At 46.4% G+C, this 22,132-nt stretch overlaps 1 protein-coding gene across 4 annotated transcripts in view; it reads left to right on the forward strand.

Moving 5' to 3' along the window:
* The window catches only part of LOC120395891 (C-type lectin-like), a 116,959-nt gene that overhangs the window by 49,057 nt on the left and 45,770 nt on the right, over positions 1-22,132 (forward strand). Inside the window, exon 5 of one of the 4 annotated variants that reach the window (XM_039520696.1) lies at positions 4,039-4,179. The exons of the other annotated variants lie outside the window; for them this stretch is intronic. Coding sequence (XP_039376630.1) covers positions 4,039-4,179 — 141 coding nt within the window. The remainder of the gene's footprint in view (positions 1-4,038; positions 4,180-22,132) is intronic. 4 annotated transcript variants of the gene reach the window in all.

The following is a 22,132-nucleotide window of genomic DNA, read 5'->3' on the forward strand; positions in this document are numbered from 1 at the left end:
AATTTTACCATCTCACAGTTTAATCCTTTTTCCAGATCATTGATGAATATGTTGAACAGGACTGGTTCCAATACAGACCCCTGGGGCACATGACTACTTACTTCCCTCCATTCTGAAAACTGACCACTTATTCCTACTCTTTGTTTCCGATCTTTTAACCGGTTACTGATCCAGGAAAGGACCTTCCCGCTTATCCCATGACAGCTCACTTTGCTTAAGAGCCTCTGATGAGGGACCTTGTCAAAGGCTTTCTGAATATCTAAGTACACTAGACCCACTGGATCCCCCTTGTTCATATGCTTGTTGACTCCCTCAAAGAATTCTAGTAGATTGGTGAGGCATGATTTCCCTTCACAAAAACCATGTTGACTCTTCCCCAACAAATTATGTCCATCTATATGTGTCTGGCAATTTTTTTCTTTACTATAGTTTCAACCAGTTTGTCCGGTACTGATGTTAGCCTTACTGGCCTTGAATTACAAGGACTGCATCTGGAGCTTTTTAAAAAAATTGGAATCACATTCTCCAGTCATCTGGTACAGAAGCTGATTTAAATGATTTAAATGATAGGTTACATACCACAGTTGGTAGTTCCGTGAGAACTCTTGGGTTGATACCATCTGGTCCTGGTGACTTACTGTTTAATTTATCAATTTGTTCCAAAACCTCCTGTAATGATAACTTAATTTGGCACAGTTCCTCAGATTTGTCACTGTCATAAATATAAAGGGAAGAGTAACAACCTTTATGTATGAAGTAACAAAATCCCTCCTGGCCAGAGGTACAGAATCACTATACCTGTAAGGGGTTAATCAGTTCAATTAACCTAGTTGGCACCTGACCAGAAGGACCAATGGAAAAGAAGATATTTTCAAATCCGGAGGTGGGGGGAGGTTTTGTTTGTGCTCTCTTTGTTTTGTTCCCTTTCTGGATGGTAAGAGAGACCAAGCAGGTAAAACATCTCCTGAAAACATACCTGAAATACTTGTGGCACCTTAGAGACTAACAAATTTATTTCAGCATAAGCTTTCGTGGGCTACAGCTCACTTCTTCAGATGCATAGAATGGAACACACAGACAGGAGATATTTATACATACAGAGAACATGAAAAGATGGAAGTATGCATACCAACTGGAAGAGTCCAATCAACTGAGATGAGCTATCATCAGCAGGAGAAAAAAACCTTTGACGTGATAATTGAGATGACCCATAGAAGGTGTGAGGAGAACTTAACATAGGGAAATAGAATCAATTAGTGTAATGACTCAACCATTCCCAGTCTCTGTTTAAACCTAAGTTAATTGTATCTAATTTGCATCTAATTTGCATATTAATTCGAGTTCAGCAGTCTCTCTTTGGACTCTGTTTTTGAAGTTTTTTTGTTGCAAAATTGCCACCTTCAAGTCTGTCACTGAGTGGTTAGAGAGGTTGAAGTGTTCTCCCACTGGTTTTTGAATGTTATGATTCCTGATGTCAGATTTGTGTCCATTTATTCTTTTGTGTAGAGACTGTCCGGTTTGGCCAATGTACATGGCAGAGGGGCACTGCTGGCACATGATGGCATATATCACGTTGGTAGATGAGCAGGTGAATGAGCCCCTGATGGCGTGGCTGATGTGGTTATGTTCTATGATGATGTTCTCTGTATGTATAAATATCTCCTGTCTGTGTGTTCCATTCTATGCATCTGAAGAAGAGAGCTGTAGCCCATGAAAGCTTATGCTGAAATAAATTTGTTAGTCTCTAAGGTGCCACAAGTACTCCTGTTCTTTTTGTGGATACAGACTAACACAGCTGCTACTCTGAAACCTGAAATGATACATTTAAAAATACAGAAATTGTAAGTAAGGGCAAGGAAATGCATTAGATTATCTTTTGTTTTAGCTTGTGAATTTTCCCTATGCTAAGAGGGAGTTTTATTCCTGTTTTTTGTAACTTTCAAGCTGAGCCTAGAGGGGAATCCTCTGTGTTTAAATCTTTTTATTTCCCTGTAAAGTTACCTTACATCATGATTTTGAAGGTGTGATTTTTTTACTTTTTCTTTAAATAAAGTTCTTCCTTCAAAAACCTGTTAGATTTTCAGTGTCTTAGGGACAAAGGGTCTGGGTGGAACACACATTATTCTCAAGCTTCCCTAGGAAAGGGGGTGAATGGGTATGGGGGAATATTTTGGGGAACAAAGGACTCCAAGGGACTCTTTTCCTGATTTTTTTGTCTAAATCACTTGGTGGTGGCAGCAATACTGTCCAAAGACAAAGAAAGGATTTGTGCCTTGGGGAAGTTTTAAATCTAAGCTGGTGGAAATAAGCTTAGAGGGTCTTCCATACAGGTTCACACATCTGTACCCCAGAGTTCAGAGTGTGGAGGAAACCCTGATAGTCACCTGAAAAGAACGGCTCAGGTTTGGGAATCTCCCTCACATCCTCAGCCATGAAGACCAATGCAAAGAATTAATTTAGCTTCTCTGCAATGGCCTTATCGTCCTTGTGTGCTCCTTTAGCCTCTCGATTGTCCAGGGGCTCCACTGGGTGTTTAGCAGGCTTCCTGCTTCTGATGTACTTAAAAAGTTGAATTTAACTTCCACTTTTTAAAGGAGGCCTTTTTGCCTCTCACTGCTCCTTTTACTTTCTTGTTTAGCCACAGTGGCTGTTTTTTGGTTCTCTTACTATGTTTTTTAATTTGGGGTATACATTTCAGTTAAGTCTCTATTATGGTGTTTTTAAAAATTTCCATGCCACTTGCAGGGATTTCACTTTTTGCGCTGTACCTTTTAATTTCTGTTTCACTAACTTCTTCATTTTTGTTTAGTTCCCTTTTCTGAAATGAAATGCTACCTTGGTGGGCTGCTGTGGTGTTTTCCCCACCACAGGGATGTTACATTTATTATGTTTGTAACCCTTCTGTCACGTGGAGCCAGCAGCAACAAGGGCCGGGTTTCGTTTCAACAGTACAACACAGAACCGTCTCGAGCCCCCAGCCAGTGATCTGGGACAATAACACACCACCCCCCGGGGGCCTCTAAGCGGCAGTACTTCCCCTCTCGCAAGCACCGAGTCCGAGTGTAGCAAAACCTTTTAATAAAAGGAGGGAAAAAAACTCAGCATTAATTTGCATATTAATGCAACTAGGGTTCATAAACACAAATGACCCCCCCCCAAGTAAGTTGGTCCGTGTCCTTTTCCCCTCAGGTACTTAAGCTCAGGAACCCAAATGCCCCATTAACATTCCCATCCCTTCTCTGTACCCCACTGACAGTTGCTGTCCTTGGCCAAGGCAGCCCCAGAGTTCAGAGGTTCATCCGCAGAGTTCACCTCCCACCCTGCGTGTGTGTGGGGGCTAAGGGGGCACCTTACACGCTGCACTGCTCAGGCACTCGCTCGTCGCCCCAACGGTCGATTGCGGTGTGTCTCTGTGGGGCTCTGCTCTGGCCCCCGCCACCAGCCTGTCTGCCCGTCGCTCTGCTGCCCGCTTGCCATGCCTGTTTCATTGCTGTGTAGGCTTCCGGGCTTGGCTGCAGCCCGGGCTCCAGGACCCTGTGAGATCTGCCAGGAAATCCCCTCGGCCAGGGCTGCACTGAGGTCATGTGGTGCTAATTGCTCACGGGCACAAGCCGAGCGCCTGGCAGAGTCCGAGTGCCTGGGTCAGCACCGTGCCCTCCATCCGCCCCACCCGTGCTCTCCTCCCAGCATGACAGTGGGTGGGTCTGGCCGAGCCATGGCCCAGGGCAGGCCGGTGCTCAGAGCAGAGCCCAGGAGCTGGGGCGGGAGGGATTGGGTGATGCCAGCAGGGCACAGGGTGGCTGTGGCTGTGCCGCGTGGGGTGGGGCCGGGAAGGTGAGGGGGGATGGAGGGAGGGAGGCGGCTCTACCTGCTCCCCCCATTGGTCCTGGGGAGGGGAGAGGTGCTACCAGGGGGTCCTGTCCCCTCACAGCCCTTGCTGCCCGGGGGAGGCAGGGCCCCAGAACAGAGCCGGACTCGCTCCTGATGCTCCCTGCACTGGGGCTGGGGGGTAACTAGCTCTGTTTTCTCTTCTCCCAGGCTGAGTGCCAGCACCACTGGCCCGGGGCCCATCTCGCCTCCATTCACAGTGCTGAGGAAAAGAACATGCTGGCCCATTACGTCAAGCCGGACCCCAATAACAAGATTCACATCTGGATCGGACTCTCAGACCCTCAGAAGGTGAACGCCCAATGCCCGCTCTGCCTCTGGCAGCCGCTCCCCAGCCCCTGGGCTCTGGGTCTCTGCTCAGTGAGGTTGTTGTTTGGGGCGGGGGTGGCCCCAGAGCAGGATTTCCATTGGAACAGGGTGAAAAGGGGATGTAACCGTCTGGGTTTTCAGTCACAGGATCGATCCCCAGCACCCGGTGCAGAGTATAAGCTGCTGGTATTAATATTCACGTTCGTTACACTAGCACCCAGGGACCCACCACACCGGGGGAGGGGAGCTCTCCAGCCAGTCTCTAGTCCAGCAAACAGCCTGGCATAGGCACCGACTTCCTGATTTCCGGGGGGGGGGCTCGACCCCTGCTCCGCCAAGACCCTGCCCCCACTCCACCCCCTCCCCCCACGCCCCACCCTGCCTCCTCCTGCCCCCACTCCACCCCCTTCCTCCAAACCCCACCCCACCTTTGCCTGCCCCCACTCCACCCCCTCCCAAAAACCCCACCCCTTCCCATAGTTGGGACCCTCCTTCCAGATGGTGCTGGGGTTGCCTCTCGCACTGAGGTGGCCTCTCCGGGGGAGGGAACTCCAGTTTCTAGGAAAAGGCAGGTGTTAGTAATGGGAGATTCGATCATTAGAAACATAGATAGCTGGGTCTGTGATGACCGGAAGAACCGTATGGTGACTTGCCTGCCTGGTGCAAAGGTTGCGGATCTCTCGAGGCATCTAGACAGACTTATGTGTAGTGCTGGGGAGGAGCCAGTGGTCGTGGTACATGCAGGTACCAATGACATAGGGAAGGGTAGGAGAGATGTCCTGGAAGCCAAATTTAGGCTGCTAGGGAAGAGACTGAAATCCAGGACCTCTATGGTGGCATTCTCAGAAATGCTCCCAGTTCCACGCGCAGGGCCGGGTAGGCAGGCACAGCTTCAGAGTCTCAACGCGTGGATGAGACGATGGTGTAGAGAGGAGGGGTTCACGTTCATTAGGAACTGGGGAAACTTCTGGGATGGGAGGAGCCTATACAGGAGAGATGGGCTCCACCTAAACCAAAGTGGAACCAGACTGCTGGCACTAAACATTAAAAAGGTTGTAGAGCAGTTTTTAAACTAGGAGATGGGGGAAAGTCGACTGCTGCAGAGGAGCGTGTGGATCGGACACAGACTTCTCTTAGGGGAGAGTCTGATGATAGAGAATCTCCAGGGTATAGTCAGGAGCAGAGGACGGAAGAGGATAATGTAAGGGCCGGATCAGATGATAAACAGTCACATAAAAAAGGATCTGGCACATCAGAAAAGGGCAGACAAATAAACAGGGACAAGTTTTTAAAGTGCTTGTACACAAATGCCAGAAGTCTAAATAATAAGATGGGTGAACTAGAGTGCCTTGTGATAAAGGAGGATATTGATATAACAGGCATCACAGAAACCTGGTGGACTGAGACCAATCAATGGGACACAATCATTCCGGGATACAAAATATATCGGAAGGACAGAACAGGTCGTGCAGGGGGAGGGGTGGCACTATATGTGAAAGAAAATGTAGATTCAAATGAAGGAAAAATCTTAAGCGAATCCACATGTTCCATAGAATCTCTATGGATAGAAATGTCATGCTCTAATAAAAATATAACATTAGGGATCTATTATCGACCACCTGACCAGGACAGTAATAATGATGATGAAATGCTAAGGGAAATTAGAGAGGCTATCAAAATTAAGAACCCAATAATAGTGGGGGATTTCAATTATCCCCATATTGACTGGGAACATTTCACCTCAGGACGAAATGCAGAGAGAAAGTTTCTCGATACTTTAAATGACTGCTTCATGGAGCAGCTGGTACGGGAACCCACAAGGGGAGAGGCAACTCTAGATTTAATTGTGAGTGGAACGCAGGAGCTGGCCCAAGAGGTAACTATAGCAGGAGCGCTTGGAAATAGTGACCATAATACAATAGCATTCAACATCCCTGTGGTGGGAAGAACACCTCAACAGCCCAACACTGTGGCATTTAATTTCAAAAGGGGGAACTATACAAAAATGAGGGGGTTAGTTAAACAAAAGTTAAAAGGTACAGTGACTAAAGTGAAATCCCTGCAAGTTGCATGGGCCCTTTTTAAAGACACCATAATAGAGGCCCAACTTCAATGTATACCCCAAATTAAGAAAAACAGTAAAAGAACTAAAAAAGAGCCACTGTGGCTTAACAACCATGTAAAAGAAGCAGTGAGAGATAAAAAGACTTCCTTTAAAAAGTGGAAGTCAAATCCTAGTGAGGCAAATAGAAAGGAGCACAAACACTGCCAACTTAAGTGCAAGAGTGTAATAAGAAAAGCCAAAGAGGAGTTTGAAGAACGGCTAGCCAAAAACTCCAAAGGTAATAACAAAATGTTTTTAAGTACATCAGAAGCAGGAAGCCTGCTAAACAACCAGTGGGGCCCCTTGACGATGAAAATACAAAAGGGGTGCTTAAAGATGATAAAGTCATTGCGGGGAAACTAAATGGATTCTTTGCTTCAGTCTTCACGGCTGAGGATGTTAGGGAGATTCCCAAACCTGAGCTGGCTTTTGTAGGTGACAAATCTGAGGAACTGTCACAGATTGAAGTGTCACTAGAGGAGGTTTTGGAATTAATTGATAAACTCAACATTAACAAGTCACCCGGACCAGATGGCATTCACCCAAGAGTTCTGAAGGAACTCAAATGTGAAGTTGCGGAACTATTAACTAAGGTTTGTAATCTGTCCTTTAAATCGGCTTCGGTACCCAAAGACTGGAAGTTAGCTAATGTAACGCCAATATTTAAAAAGGGCTCTAGGGGTGATCCCAGCAATTACAGACCGGTAAGTCTAACGTTGGTACCGGGCAAAGTAGTCGAAACAATAGTTAAGAATAAAATTGTCAGACACATAGAAAGACATAAACTGTTGAGCACTAGTCAACATGGTTTCTGTAAAGGGAAATCGTGTCTTACTAATCTATTAGAGTTCTTTGAAGGGGTCAACAAACATGTGGACAAGGGGGATCCGGTGGACATAGTGTACTTAGATTTCCAGAAAGCCTTTGACAAGGTCCCTCACCAAAGGCTCTTAAGTAAATTAAGCTGTCATGGGATAAAAGGGAAGGTCCTTTCATGGATTGAGAACTAGTTAAAGGACAGGGAACAAAGGGTAGGAATTGTGGTCAGAGTGGTACCGGTGTGCTGCTCTGCTTTCTCCTTGTTGATATCACTCGGCTGCGTGCGTGAGTTCCCTCTGTGTGCTGCCCCAGCTCTGCAGATAGCTGACACAGCAGACCCGACGAGAACCCCCAGTAACCACAGAGTCCAGTAAGATGCAAAGTCACGTCGACTAGGTTTATTGCGACCTCGGACACAATGGCAGTTCCATGTAGGTTTCTTAGCCTAACTCAGGGCATACTACGAGAAAGTGCCTCTTGGCAATGGACCCGGCTCAGTCAGTGGCGGGACTTTCCACTGCCCCCTCGGCTGGACAAAGACACCGCCCCAGGGGTGCATCTTATACACAGGTACAAACAAGTTACACATCACTCCTGACGTATGAGGTGCAACCCTTCTACGTAGCAAGGTACAACCCCTCTACGTAGCAAGGTGCCGCCTCTCACCTTGTACATGTTAGTTCGATCAAAACAACTCTATCCATCATATTCCCCTTTGGCCCTGTCATTGGGATGGGCCAGCCTGTTCCTTGTTATCTATGTGGAATGTACAAGTATGTGAATGTTCAGTACCTTTTAGGTACGTATCTTCTTGCAGGATCAGCCCTTCCCTTGCCAGCTTCTGTGAGCAGGGCCTGCCTCTGGCTCACAGCTTAACTTTGCTTTATGTTAACAAAGTCTTGACCATTACTTTAGTTTAGGCCTTAGGCCTCATACCAGGCCTCTGATACCAAGGTTTATATCCCAGGGCCTCCTCTTACTACATTCCCCCACTTTTTCTCTTTTTATGAAGAGGATGTTTACCCATCGTCCCAGAAAAGCATAATGCCTGGACTAAAGATAACCCAGTGGGCTAAACACTGTTATGTGGTTACCTTATTTTACCATCCATACACTCATGCCCCATCTGTCTGTTTAGTCTGCACAGTCCCTCGTACGACTGTTAGGCAGATTTTATTATCCAATTATTTTTTAGTCCCTTATGGTGGGCCTGGGAATGTTAGGCCCGGGACCATGACTGAGGAATGTAATATTATGATTGAGCCTTAGAGGCACTCCCAAATAATTAATATATATGAATTATATGGATATGGCATATATATATATTTGTAGCGTGTATGGGCATATATGTATAGTATGTATGTGTACATAGGACACCACCTTATATCCAAGCATAACCATGTTTTTCCAGTCTGCTGGTGTACTTTGGCCCTTTTACTTTGGTGACACAGATAGAAACACACTCTTATTAGGGTAATTTCAGTTATCACCTATCTCATCATTAGTAGTAGGCTGAGTGTTTTGAAATACTGGGATAGGGATTATGATAGTGTGTCCCACAGTGCTATGTATATGAGAAATAAAACAGAAATTTGGAGTAGTGACACTACCACTGAGGCCTTTATATATAAATATATTGTAATTAGTTACTACACAGTACTGTCCATTCATGTTATAGGTTATCCTTAAGGCTGGTTGTCACCCTCTGGTCAGCTTTACTGGGCAGGAAACAGAAGTGGGTAGCTTCTCTGTTCCATTGGTTGATGTAGATCCAGTTGTTTCTTATGGATGCTGTCCTCCAGATAACCTACTGAATGGACAGTAACCAATTTATCAAATATTGCTGTGTCAGGGTTTAATATTGGTACCCAGACACCGAACAAGATTGTTTTGAATAACATGTGCCTCAGTTAGGATGCAGTGTTACTGACCCAAATTATGACTGGTACTAACAGGCAATTTGTTTACCCAATTTGTAGTTACTATGTAACTTAGTTTCTTTACCAATTTGTTTTTTCCTTGTCTTCATGTTGTTTGTTGATTTGTACCTGTGTGTTGGTTAAACAGTTTAGCAAGGTTACACACATTGTACATGTTGTACAGCAATCATACAATACGGCAATAATACAGCAGTACAATGATAATACAGTAGTACAGCAATAATACAGTTGTTTTTACACAGTAACCACGTTGAAATTAAATGACAGTTTTTCTGGTCCAGCTAGTGACTTTTAGCTGATTGTTCAATTAATTGTCCATATATTGTAGATAGAGGTGTAATGGACCAGTCTCTTATTTATAAAGCACTTCATTTTTCTTTTCTTGATGCTTGGGGGTTTCTTCACTGTATACAGATATGAACTGGTGTCTTCAGGGTGTGATATTTTCTGGCATCTTTAGTCTGTGGAATGCAACCTAAACAACTTTTGTTAGTTAACAGTAAAGTTTTGTTTTTGTTTGTTGGTTTTCAGTAACCCAAACTTAATACACAGTTTTAACTTACTTTGTTTACAATGTAATAAGAACAATGTAATAGGGACCGAGCCTTTTATAACACAAGCTATACTTTTGCAATTGTTGTATAGACATTCATTTTTATTTGGGGTGCATTACTAATATTTCATAGTAAATATAATGCTTAACAGCTAAAATAAATGCTCACAATCTTCCATGAGAAGGTGTATTACTTTCCTTTGCTGAACACTTTGTTTCAGCAAAAGAGTTAGTAACATAATTTTAACTAGCTTTTTAGAGTTAATTTGCTTGTGATACTAACTTCATTCTTGTTAACTGTTTAGAAGCACAAACCTTAACAACCATTGCTTCCCATTAACATAACATAACAAAAGAAAAGCATAGAAAATTAAACCAACTATAAAATTAAACCAAAATAAATTTTAAATACAGATACATGCAAATACTTTGAGCGTATTTGAGGGTATGCTTTCATGATGCTTTGTTATGTTTGGGAGCCAAAGGTGGAAACCTGTTGAAATTGTTTGGTTAGCTTTATGCATAAAATTGTTATTTTAAAACATTTTGGTTATGACATTCTTATAACTATATTTAAAAGTGCAAACAAGTTTATAAAAAGCCCAAACAAGAAATTGACATTTGTTAATATTATTTTTACCTTAATGTTGGTTTCCCCTTACATTTTTTCTTTGAATAACAAATTTAAAAAAAAAAAACAAACCAAAAACTTAAAAAACAAAACTGTGATTGATAAAAGAGAATTCTTTTTGTTTGCAATTGCATTATTTGTAGAGGCAGAAATATATATGTAACTAAAACCTTTTTGAACTTTGCACACAAAAAATGGTGTTAATATACTATGATTACACCCCAACTATGATTTTAAAATAGTGTGGTACCACATCTTATATATATTTTAAAAGGGTATAAAATTGACTTTTGTTGCAACAAAATAAAAATAATTAAAAAAAAATAGTCACCTGACACACACACAACATAGACATAAGACACACACATGACATACAGGACAAACTTACAATTAAAAACAAATGGCGCCCAAAATTCTATTCATAACTATACAAAATAACACAACCAAAAATAAAAAATAAAAAGGGTTAAACATTTGAATAAACAAGTTATTACCTTATTTAAAACTTGTAGCATAAATTTGATAAAAAATATATTAATATTTGCCAAATGTATTGTATTAATTTGGTAACAAGGAATTTTGCATTACTTTATATTTAACATTATTTTAAAACTCTGCTATATGGAAAGAAAAAAAGCCAATGTTTCAAATATTAGTTAGTGGTTTGTGGTTAGCAGAGAGTGCATTTCTGTTGCTTGGCAACCATATCTTCAAGAAAGTTAGGAATAATTCCAGCTGTTGCATTCCTGAAGGGTTAAAATAATTAATTTACTGGATTTAAAGTTTTTACCTTGTTTTCTTTTTGTTTCTTGTTTTGTTCTGTTTTCAATTGCTTTATTTTTTGGAGGTTTTTGTAAAAACTATAACTCTTAACTTTTTAAAACAAAAAGAGCAGAAGTGAAGAGAGGCGGGGGGGGGGGGGAAGAGGGGGGTGAAGAGCAACCTAGGAAGGTAGCGAGACCTGAGCCAAGAGAGATTAACTTTATCAAGGTATTTGAAAGTACAGGCAGTAGCAGCAAATTTAGCAAACTGAGAAAACATATAAAGGACAAAACTTAATTGGTATGTACAAATATTTGAGAAAGAAGGTTCTATTTTTAGATATGAGCGCATGGTTCCATGGGTCAAAGCAATTGGGAACCTGCACAGTTGGGAATTGCGCCCCTGGTTTTTATCCTGGCTGTGAAAGGAGATTGGGGGTAGTTACCTGCTCTTGTAAAACCTGAATTTGTCCCCCCAGTGTTTGTTGCTTTTGTGTGCATGCCAAATGGATAGTGGGAGTGCCCTTTTTTGCTGCAATTAAATGTTTGTGGGCAGCTCCATGTGTTAATGCATTAATTTTAGGTGCTAACCCACTTAATTTCAGTTTTTTACTTTGAAATTCTTTTTTATTCACTCCCCTGCGATCGAGTCGCAGCTCCTGTCTCCTAATGTGCTCTGTGAACTGTTCCACTTTTTCCTTCATTTTGTAAGCAGAGTCAGGATGAGCCCTACCCTGACATCTGGTGGTACATTATGAGGAGTGGGCAAAGGAATTTTAGGAATGTGCATTTGCATTGGTAAACCCATTCCACTTAGCATAACACACAGCAGCATGGGAAGGTTATTTTCACACTGTGGAATCCCCAATTTCTTTGTTATTGGGGCAGGAAGGAAAAAAAGGGGCTGTTACCTTAATTATGTGAATGAGGAACTATGAGACTGCTTTATGACAGAACTGACTCAACCTACATTAAATAGTACTTGCCAGACAAGGGACAGGGGTTCCAAAACCCAGTGAGGGGAGAGAGGCTGGGGACTGGTGTGTGTACCTGATGGTATGGGCCCCTTTTGAGGGCCTGGAACACCAATTGCACTTCCTCCTCTCTCCACTGTTAAAGAGCAGAGCTAATTTTGAATTCTTTAGAAGTCCATCTAGAGGCTGCTGACCTGAATTCACGTTGGGCCATGTGGCAGTGGGGCTCTCCTACTACAAGTTGAAATCACTAGGAGCTGAAATCACTAAAAGAGCTAAGCTAAGATCACTGAGTGCTGTGTTAAGTAGTGGGAGAGCCTGAAGATCTATCACCAAGCAGCTGGCAGAGCGGAGCAGTCTGCAGCACGTTGGAGCAGCCCATGGAACAGTGAGCAGTGTGGAGCGGTTTGTGGGGGGACGGCTGACGTGGTTCACAGGTTGGCTGGAGGAGCGGCACAGCTGGTGGAGTGGAGCCAGTCATGGTGAAGGCTGCAGCAGAACTCCACGGAGAAGCGGGGCAGTCGGCCCTGGCCCACGTAAGGTGTCCCTAGCACCCTGTGTGTGCCCCCCCCATTTCCACCCAGGCTGGGGGGGGTAAAACTCTGCAGATAAACTTTTGAACTCTGGGGTGGCACTGACCGGAGACTGAGACTTTTGGGTTGTTGGACTTTGGGGTGATTGGACTTAAGACCCTAAGGACAGTGCCAAATGTACTTGGAGGGGGGTTTTGCTTATGGTTTGTGTATAGTCCTGTTTGTGGTGTCTCTCCAACGTGATGCCACATTGTTTCCCTCCTTTATTAAAAGGATTTTGCTACACTCAGACTTCGTGCTTGCGAGTGGGGAAGTATTGCCTCCTAGAGGCGCCGGGTGGTAGGTACTTGTCCCCGGACACTGGGTGGGGGCTCGAGCCGGTTTTGCATTGTGTTATTGGAACGGAACCCCTGGATACTGAATCCGGCCCTTGTTGCTGCCAACTCAGAGGGGCAGAAGGGTTACATTTTTGGGGGCTCGTCCGGGATCCCTGGGTCAGTACCCCTCGCAAGCACCTGTTGAGTGTTCCACTGTATTGGGAAACAATTGTCTTTATATTGTGAGGGAATTACTGTTTGTATAATGGCTAATATGTCGGATTTGTTGGGCCCCAGTCCTGCAGCCCCTAGCTCAGGGGCGGCAGCCTCAGCCAATGATTGGGCACAAGCACTGGGGCATATATTGGAAAAGATTGTGTTGGCCTATGCTACGTCAAACTCTTGTCGTAAGTTAAGGTTATTTGCTGGGGAAGAGGAGTTTGAACCCTGGTTGGAGCATACCACTGAAATGCTGCGGGAGTGGGCCGTACCTGATGTAGAAAAGCGAAGATGTCTAATAGAGAGCCTTAGTGGCCCAGCATTAGATGTACTTCGCACCCTGAAGCTCATTGACCCTAAGGTAGGTGTGAAGGACTGCCTAGAGGCCCTTGATAATACCTTTGGGAGCGTAGAGAGCCCTGAAGACAGTTACTGTAAATTCCTTGATTCCCGACAGGAAAGGGGTGAGAAAATTTCAGCCTATATACAGAGGCTGGAGAGACTGCTTCAGAGAGCTGTTATGAGGGGAGCAGTGACTGCTGAGCAGATGGATCAGACCAGACTGGCTCAAGTTGTAAGAGGGACTCGGTATCAGAACCCGATCCTACTTCATCTCCGACTAAGAGAACGGCAGGATCATCCCCCAAGTTACTCCCAGCTGATAAAGGGGGTCAGGGAAGAGGAAGAAAGGCAGGCTGCCAGCGAGTGTTGGGAAGCCCAAACATTGGAACCAGCCAGCACAACGCCACTGCAAATGGCCAGTGTACTGATGGTGAGCACTACAGAGGAACTTGCCCAACAAATGCAGGTCCTGACAGAACGGATAGCTGAGCTGCAAAGCACCGTTGACCGAGCTAAGATTTCCAGGAATAAGGAGCCTCAGACTGTGACAATGGAGAAGTCAGTATCTAGAGCCACTGTCCCACCCCGGCGAAGGGGGAAAGGGCAATTCTTTTGCTATCGGTGTGGTCAGGATGGGCACAGTGCTACTAACTGCCATAAGGAAGAGAACCCCTCCTTAGTGTACGAAAAGCTGAGGAGCAGTTGGGAGAGACCCAGTAGCGGCCAGAAGGTCTGGGGACAGAGACCACCTAGACCTACAGGATTTGAAGATTCCCCCAAAAGAGACCGTCCAGCTGGGATCCCTGCAGGACTGATAGGGCCGCGAGCAGAGGTCATGGTGAGGATTGAAGGGGTGGAGTGTAAAGCCGTGCTTGACACTGGATCTCAAGTGACTATTATATTTCAGTCATTCTACCAACAGATGCTTAGGCACCTGCCTATACAGCCACTGACTGGCATTGGTCTGTGTGGCCTCAGCATGGATGAATACCCCTATCAAGGGTATGTCATAGTGCACCTGGAATTCCCAGAGGAGGTTGCTGGGGTAACGGAAGAGGTAGACACAGCTGCCTTAATATGCCCTGACCCTAAAGGGACCTCTGATGTGTCTGTGCTGATAGGGACCAACTCCAGTCTCTTCAAGGTGCTCGCGGATTCATAGAATCATAGAATCATAGAATCATAGATCAGAAGGGACCAATATGATCATCTAGTCTGACCTCCTGCAAGATGCAGGCCACATTAGCCGATCTCCCCACTCCATTAGCAAGCGACCCCTGCCCCATGCTTCGGAGGAAGGCGAAAAACCTCCAGGGCCACAGCCAATCTACCCTGGAGGAAAATTCCTTCCCGACCCCAAATATGGCGGTCAGCTGAACCCCGAGCATGCGGGCAAGACTCTCCAGCCAGACCCTCTGGAAAAAGGTTAAGAATAACATATCATTGACCCATTATACTATTTACCAGTGTGGCACTTAATTAACCTATTGACTAAGCCCGGTATCCTATCATACCATCTCCTCCATAAACTTATCTAGCTTAGTCTTAAAGTCATGGAGGTCCTTCGCCCCCACTGTTTCCCTCGGTAGACTGTTCCAGTATTGCACTCCCCTGATAGTTAGAAACCTTCGTCTAATTTCTAGCCTAAATTTCCTAACTGACAATTTATATCCGTTTGTCCTCGTGTCCACATTAGCACTGAGCTGAAATAATTCCTCTCCTTCCCTGGTATTTATCCCTCTGATATATTTAAAGAGTGTAATCATATCTCCTCTTATCCTTCTTTTGGTTAAGGAAAACAAACCGAGCTCCTCAAGTCTCCTTTCATACGACAGGCTTTCCATTCCTCGGATCATTCTAGTGGCCCTTCTTTGTACCCGTTCCAGTTTGAATTCATCCTTCTTAAACATGGGAGACCAAAACTGCACACAATACTCCAAATGAGGTCTCACCAACGCCTTATATAACGGGACTAGCACCTCCTTATCCCTACTAGAAATACCTCGCCTAATGCATCCCAATACCGCATTTGCTTTCTTAACGGCCACATCACATTGCCTGCTCATGGTCATCCTACGATCAACCAGGACTCCTAGGTCCTTCTCCTCCTCCGTTACTTGCAACTGGTGCGTCCCTAGCTTATAACTAAAATTCTTGTTAGTCATCCCTAAATGCATAACCTTACACTTCTCACTATTGAATTTCATCCTGTTACTAATACTCCAGCTTACAAGGTCATCCAAATCTCCCTGGAGGATATCCCGATCCTTTTCCGAATTGGCAATACCTCCCAACTTGGTGTCATCCGCAAACTTTATCAGCCCACTCCTACTCTTGGTTCCCAGGTCAGCAATAAATAGATTGAATAAAATTGGACCCAAAACCGAACCTTGAGGAACTCCACTGGTAACCCCCCTCCAACCGGACAGTTCCCCCTTCAATACTACCCTCTGCAGTCTCCCCTTTAACCAGCTCCTTATCCACCTCTGGATTTTCATTTCAATCCCCATCCTTTCCAATTTAACCAGTAATTCCTCATGCGGTACCGTATCAAACGCCTTACTGAAATCTAGATATATTAGATCCACTGCATTTCCCTTGTCTAAAAAATCTGTTACTTTCTCAAAGAAGGAGATCAGGTTGGTTTGGCACGATCTACCTTTCGTAAATCCATGCTGTAAACTATCCCAGTTGCCATCGGCCTCCTGCTCCGTAACCACTCTCTCTTTTAAAAATTTTTCCATGACTTTGCATACTACAGATGTTAAACTAACAGGCCTGTAGTTACCCGGGTCACTTTTTTTCCCCTTCTTGAATATAGGAACTACATTAGCTAATCTCCAGTCCAACGGTACAATCCCCGAATTTAGAGATTTATTAAAAATCATTGCTAACGGGCTAGCAATATCACTCGCTAGTTCCCTTAATATTCTAGGATGAAGATTATCCGGGCCCCCCGATTTACTTCCGTTAAGCTGTTCAAGTTTGGCTTTCACCTCCGATTCCATAATGTCTACCCCCATATCCTCATTCCCATCGGTCCCTGTATCACTATTCCTTAGCCCTTCATTAGCCTCATTGAAGACCGAGGCAAAATATTCGTTCAGATATTGTGCCATTCCAAGATTATCCCTAATCTCCACTCCGTTCAAAGTTTTAAGCGGTCCCACTTCTTCTTTCTTGGTTTTCTTCCTATTTATATGGCTAAAAAACCTTTTGCTATTGGTTTTAATCCCCTTCGCTAAGTCCATCTCCACCCGTCGTTTTGCCTTTCTCACTGCTTCCCTACACCCTCTGACCTCAATAAGGTAGGTTTCTTTGCTGATCCCTCCCATTTTCCAGTCCTTGTACGCTTTCTGTTTTTTCTTAATGACCCCTCTAAGACGCTCGCTCATCCAGCTCGGTCTAAAACTGCTACCTACGAGCCGTTTTCCCTTTCTTGGGATACATGCCTCTGACATCTCCTGCAACTTCAACCTGAAGTAACCCCAGGCGTCATCTGCCCTTATATCCCTAAATATGTTAGGCCAGTCTACTTCCCTAACTAGTCGCCTTAGTTTAGTAAAGTTAGCCCTTTTGAAATCATAAACCCTAGTCTCAGATGCACTATTGATTATCCTCTCATTTATTTTGAAACGAATTAGCTCATGATCACTCGAGCCAAGGTTGTCCCCTACAACTATTTCCTCAACAAGGTCCTCGTTGCTCACCAAAACCAGATCTAAAATGGCATCCCCCCTCGTCGGTTCAGCAATCACTTGATGAAGGAATTCATCAGCTATCACGTCTAGGAAAAGCTGAGCCCTATTATTGTTACTAGCATTTGTTTCCCAATCTATATCCGGGAAGTTAAAATCCCCCATGATCAAGCAGTTCCTATTAGTGTTTACCTCCTTAAAAACATTAAAGAGCTCTCTATCCGTCTCTAGGGTAGATCTCGGCGGTCTATAGCACACCCCAATCACTATCCCGGGTGAGGCTCTAGTAGTTTTCTTCCCCAATGTGACCATTGCCCAGACAGACTCCGTATTATCCATTGCATTGCTAGTTATTTCATTACATTTCACCTCATTATTGATATACAATGCTACTCCCCCCCCTTTACCTTTGCATCGGTCTTTCCTAAACAGCACATACCCTTCCATACCTGTACTCCAGTCATGGCTACCGTTCCACCATGTTTCGGTTATTCCTACGATATCCGGCTTCAATTCTCGGACCAAGAGCTCCAGTTCCTCCATTTTATTACCTAAGCTTCTTGCATTGGTGAACAAACATCCTAATTTTTGCTGTTGGGCTCCTCTCACTCTTTTCACCCAACTCGGTAGGGACACAGTACTACCAGCATGACCTGTAGATCTAGTATCCGTCCCCCCCCTCTTCCTTACACCTGCCTGCCCCCCTCTGGCTATATCTGTTGTTATCTTGTTGTTCTCGCTCCCAATGTATAAATTTGGCGTGGAGAGCACCAGGACCTCTCCCAACCGTCTCCCCTCAGTGTCTAGTTTAAAGCTCTTTTAATCAGGTGAGCCAGCCTCCCTCCTAGAAGTCTACTTCCTTCCCTACTTAGGTGGAGCCCATCCCGTGAGAACAGTTGTCTGTCCCCAAAAGCCTCCCAGTGCCCATACATCCCAAAGCCCTCCTTGTAACACCACTCCCTCAGCCAACTGTTAATCGTCACTATCCTCTCACCCCTTTGGCGCCCTTCCCTAGGAACAGGTAGGATCCCACTGAAGATCACCTGAGCCTCAATTTCCTTGAGCGTCTTACCCAACCTGGCATAGTCTCCCTTGATCCTGTCTAGCGAGAATCTAGCAGTATCATTCGTTCCCACATGAAGGATGATCAAAGGGTTCTTACCTGCTCCTCTTAGGATCCTTTTCAACCTCAGGTCCACATCCCGTATTTTAGCGCCCGGTAGACAGCACACCCTTCTGTTTTCCGGATCGGCCCTGGTCACAGGCCTATCCAACCTTCTCAGTATGGAATCCCCAATCACGTAGACCTGCCTTTGCCTGGGGACAGTGCGGTCTGCTAACCTATCCCCTGTCCCCCCTCGTCGCACGCTCCTTCCATTCCTATCGTCCCTTATGGTTCCCCTTAAGCCATCCTGTAACCTCCCTGGGCCCAAACTTGGTGCTGTCTCCATAGACTCCTCCCCTCTTTCTATGGGACTGGCCGCTCGTCTCTTTTTCCTTGGCCTCCCACCATCAGCTACCACCTGCTGTACCCCTTCCTCATTCTCCAAACCTTCATACCTGTTCCTTAGCTCTATTTCCCCCTCACTGGCTCTCCTTTTCCTCTGCCTGCTTCTCACGGTCACATGCTTCCACCGCCCATCTTCCTTGTCTGGTGGTCCCCCCTCGTTGGCCTTAGCCCCTGCTTCCCCCTTTGCCCCTGGGCGTTCCCCTTCCGTTACTGCTTGCCATTGCTCCATCAGCTGCTCGAACCCCCTTCTATGCTCTACCAGGGTTTCTACCTGCAGCTCTAGGCCCTGGATCTTTTCCTCCAGCAGCTCTATTAGGCGGCACTTCATGAATACATAGTACTGCTCTGGGTCCCCCGCTAGGACCAGGTACATACCGCAGCTGCTGCATGCTCTCATCCTCGGTGTGTCCTCCACGGCTTGGCTCATGCTGTCCCGGCCTCGCTTGGTGCTTGTACCTGGGGGGACACAGGGGACACTGCGCCGCCCCCTTCCACCTCCCCCTGCAAACTCCCACTCAAAACTCCCCTGTTAGCCGCCCTGTTGGCCGGCTCCTGGGCCGCTGCGATCAGCTGTGCCGCTGCCTGGCTGGGCGGCCGCTTTTATAGGCCCCCTCCTCCGCCTAGCTCCGCCCCCTAATCAGGGCTCAGCAGTCTGCCCCGACAGAGAGAGACACAAGCACCCCAAAGACAGACGCAAACACAAAATACCTGGCTCCTCCAATGGGAACTCCCACTCAAAACTCCCCTGTTAGCCGCCCTGTTGGCCGGCTCCTGGGCTGCTGCGATCAGCTGTGCCGCTGCCTGGCTGGGCGGCCGCTTTTATAGGCCCGCTCCTCCGCCTAGCTCCGCCCCCTAATCAGGGCTCAGCAGTCTGCCCCGACAGAGAGAGACACAAGCACCCCAAAGACAGACGCAAACACAAAATACCTGGCTCCTCCAATGGGAACTCCCACTCAAAACTCCCCTGTTAGCCGCCCTGTTGGCGGCTCCTGGGCGCTGCGATCAGCTGTGCCGCTGCCTGGCTGGGCGGCCGCTTTATAGGCCCCTCCTCCGCCTAGCTCCGCCCCTAATCAGGACTCAGCAGTCTGCCCCGACAGAGAGACACAAGCACCCCAAAGACAGACGCAAACACAAAATACCTGGCTCCTCCAATGGGAACTCCCACTCAAAACTCCTGTTAGCCGCCCTGTTGGCCGGCTCCTGGGCCGCTGCGATCAGCTGTGCCGCTGCCTGGCTGGGCGGCCGCTTTATAGGCCCCCTCCTCCGCCTAGCTCCGCCCCCTAATCAGGGCTCAGCAGTCTGCCCCGACAGAGAGAGACACAAGCACCCCAAAGACAGACGCAAACACAAAATACCTGGCTCCTCCAATGGGAACTCCCACTCAAAACTCCTGTTAGCCGCCCTGTTGGCGGCTCCTGGGCCGCTGCGATCAGCTGTGCCGCTGCCTGGCTGGGCGGCCGCTTTTATAGGCCCCCTCCTCCGCCTAGCTCCGCCCCCTAATCAGGGCTCAGCAGTCTGCCCCGACAGAGAGAGACACAAGCACCCCAAAGACAGACGCAAACACAAAATACCTGGCTCCTCCAATGGGAACTCCCACTCAAAACTCCCCTGTTAGCCGCCCTGTTGGCCGGCTCCTGGGCTGCTGCGATCAGCTGTGCCGCTGCCTGGCTGGGCGGCCGCTTTTATAGGCCCCCTCCTCCGCCTAGCTCCGCCCCCTAATCAGGGCTCAGCAGTCTGCCCCGACAGAGAGACACAAGCACCCCAAAGACAGACGCAAACACAAAATACCTGGCTCCTCCAATGGGAACTCCCACTCAAAACTCCCCTGTTAGCCGCCCTGTTGGCCGGCTCCTGGGCCGCTGCAGACGACGGGCTGGGGACCAGTACCTGAGTACCCTGATGATCCATACGCTTTGTGCTGAAGCCTATAGGAAGATTGAGAGTGCTAAAACGGAGACATCTGAGCTACCGATTGGAGCACTGAAGTACATGGGCACAACCCCCTTAGTAGTGCCCGCAAGGACAGAGCAAGAGGTGCTTGTCATGAGTACCAGGCTGAAAGGCAGTAAAGGGACATTAGCAATGATAGAGCAGCCAGTTGAAGGAGAGCTCCCGGAAGGAGTGCTGGTCCCCAGTGGAGTCATAACCCTACCTGCTGAAGCCCCGGAAAAGGTGACTATACTGATTGCTAATGAAACAAGTCGAGATGTTGTTGTGAAGCAAGGACAAAAGATAGCAGACCTCTTCGAGCCTGAATCAATTGTGAAACCCCAGTGCGAGACTCAAGTTCCGACAATAGACCCAGCAAAGTTTGACTTTGGAGATTCACCATTGTCGGAGGAGTGGAAAGATCGTCTGAGGAGGAAACTTTGTGAAAGACCCAAGGTGTTCTCACTGCATGAGTGGGATGTGGGATGTGCAAAGGAGTAGAGCACAACATCAGACTACATGACTCCCGACCTTTCCGAGAGAGATCTAGGAGGCTTGCTCTCTCCGAGATGGAAGATGTGCGACAACATCTTCAAGAGCTGGCTGCAAATGGCATCATTACAGAGTCCCGCAGCTCATACGCCTCACCCATTGTGGTGGTCCGTAAAAGAATGGGAAAATCCGGATGTGTATTGACTACCGCACCCTGAACCGCCGTACAGTGGTTGATCAGTACACAATGCCTCGAGTCCAAGATGCTTTAGACTGTTTACTGGGAAGCCAGTGGTTCTCTGTGTTGGATCTTCAGAGTGGATACTACCAGATCCCTCTGGGTGAAGAAGATAAGGAGAAGACAGCCTTCATCTGCCCATTAGGGTTTTATCAGTTCGAACGCATGCCCCAAGGGATTTCTGGAGCACCTGCCACATTTCAACGTCTTATGGAGAAAGTTGTGGGAGACATGAATTTACTGCAAGTGTTAGTTTATTTGGATGACCTGATTGTGTTTGGAAGAACTTTGGAAGAGCATGAAGAAAGACTTCTTAAAGTGCTTGATAGGTTGGAGGATTATGGTTTGAAGCTTTCAGTTGACAAATGCCAGTTCTGCAGGACCTCAGTGAAGTATGTGGGCCACATCGTGTCCCAAGAGGGTGTGAGTACTGATCCTGATAAAATAGAAGCACTCACTACATGGCCACGTCCAAGCAACTACAGAGAACTCAAGACTTTCCTTGAGTTTAGTGGCTACTACCAGATTTGTAAAAACTATGCTACAATTGTAAAACCCTCAATGATCTTACCAGGGATATCAGTCCAGCAAGAACAAATCTAAGACCAGGAATAAAAGGCCTTCCGTGCAGAGACACTATGGCCCCTTCAGAACCCTTTGGGCCACGGTGGAATGAGAGATGTGAAAAGGCTTTTCGAGAAATCATTACTTGCCTAACTCATGCCCCTGTCCTAGTCTTTGCTGACCCAAGCAAACCATTTATCCTGCATACAGATGCCAGTTTGGAGGGTCTGGGAGCAGTACTGTACCAGGAGGCGGAAGGCACGCGTAAACCTGTAGCCTTTGCCAGCCGAGGACTGTCTGATAGTGAAACA

The sequence above is a fragment of the Mauremys reevesii genome, linkage group 1 (genome assembly GCF_016161935.1).
Source record: "Mauremys reevesii isolate NIE-2019 linkage group 1, ASM1616193v1, whole genome shotgun sequence".
Taxonomy (NCBI): Eukaryota; Metazoa; Chordata; order Testudines; family Geoemydidae; genus Mauremys; species Mauremys reevesii.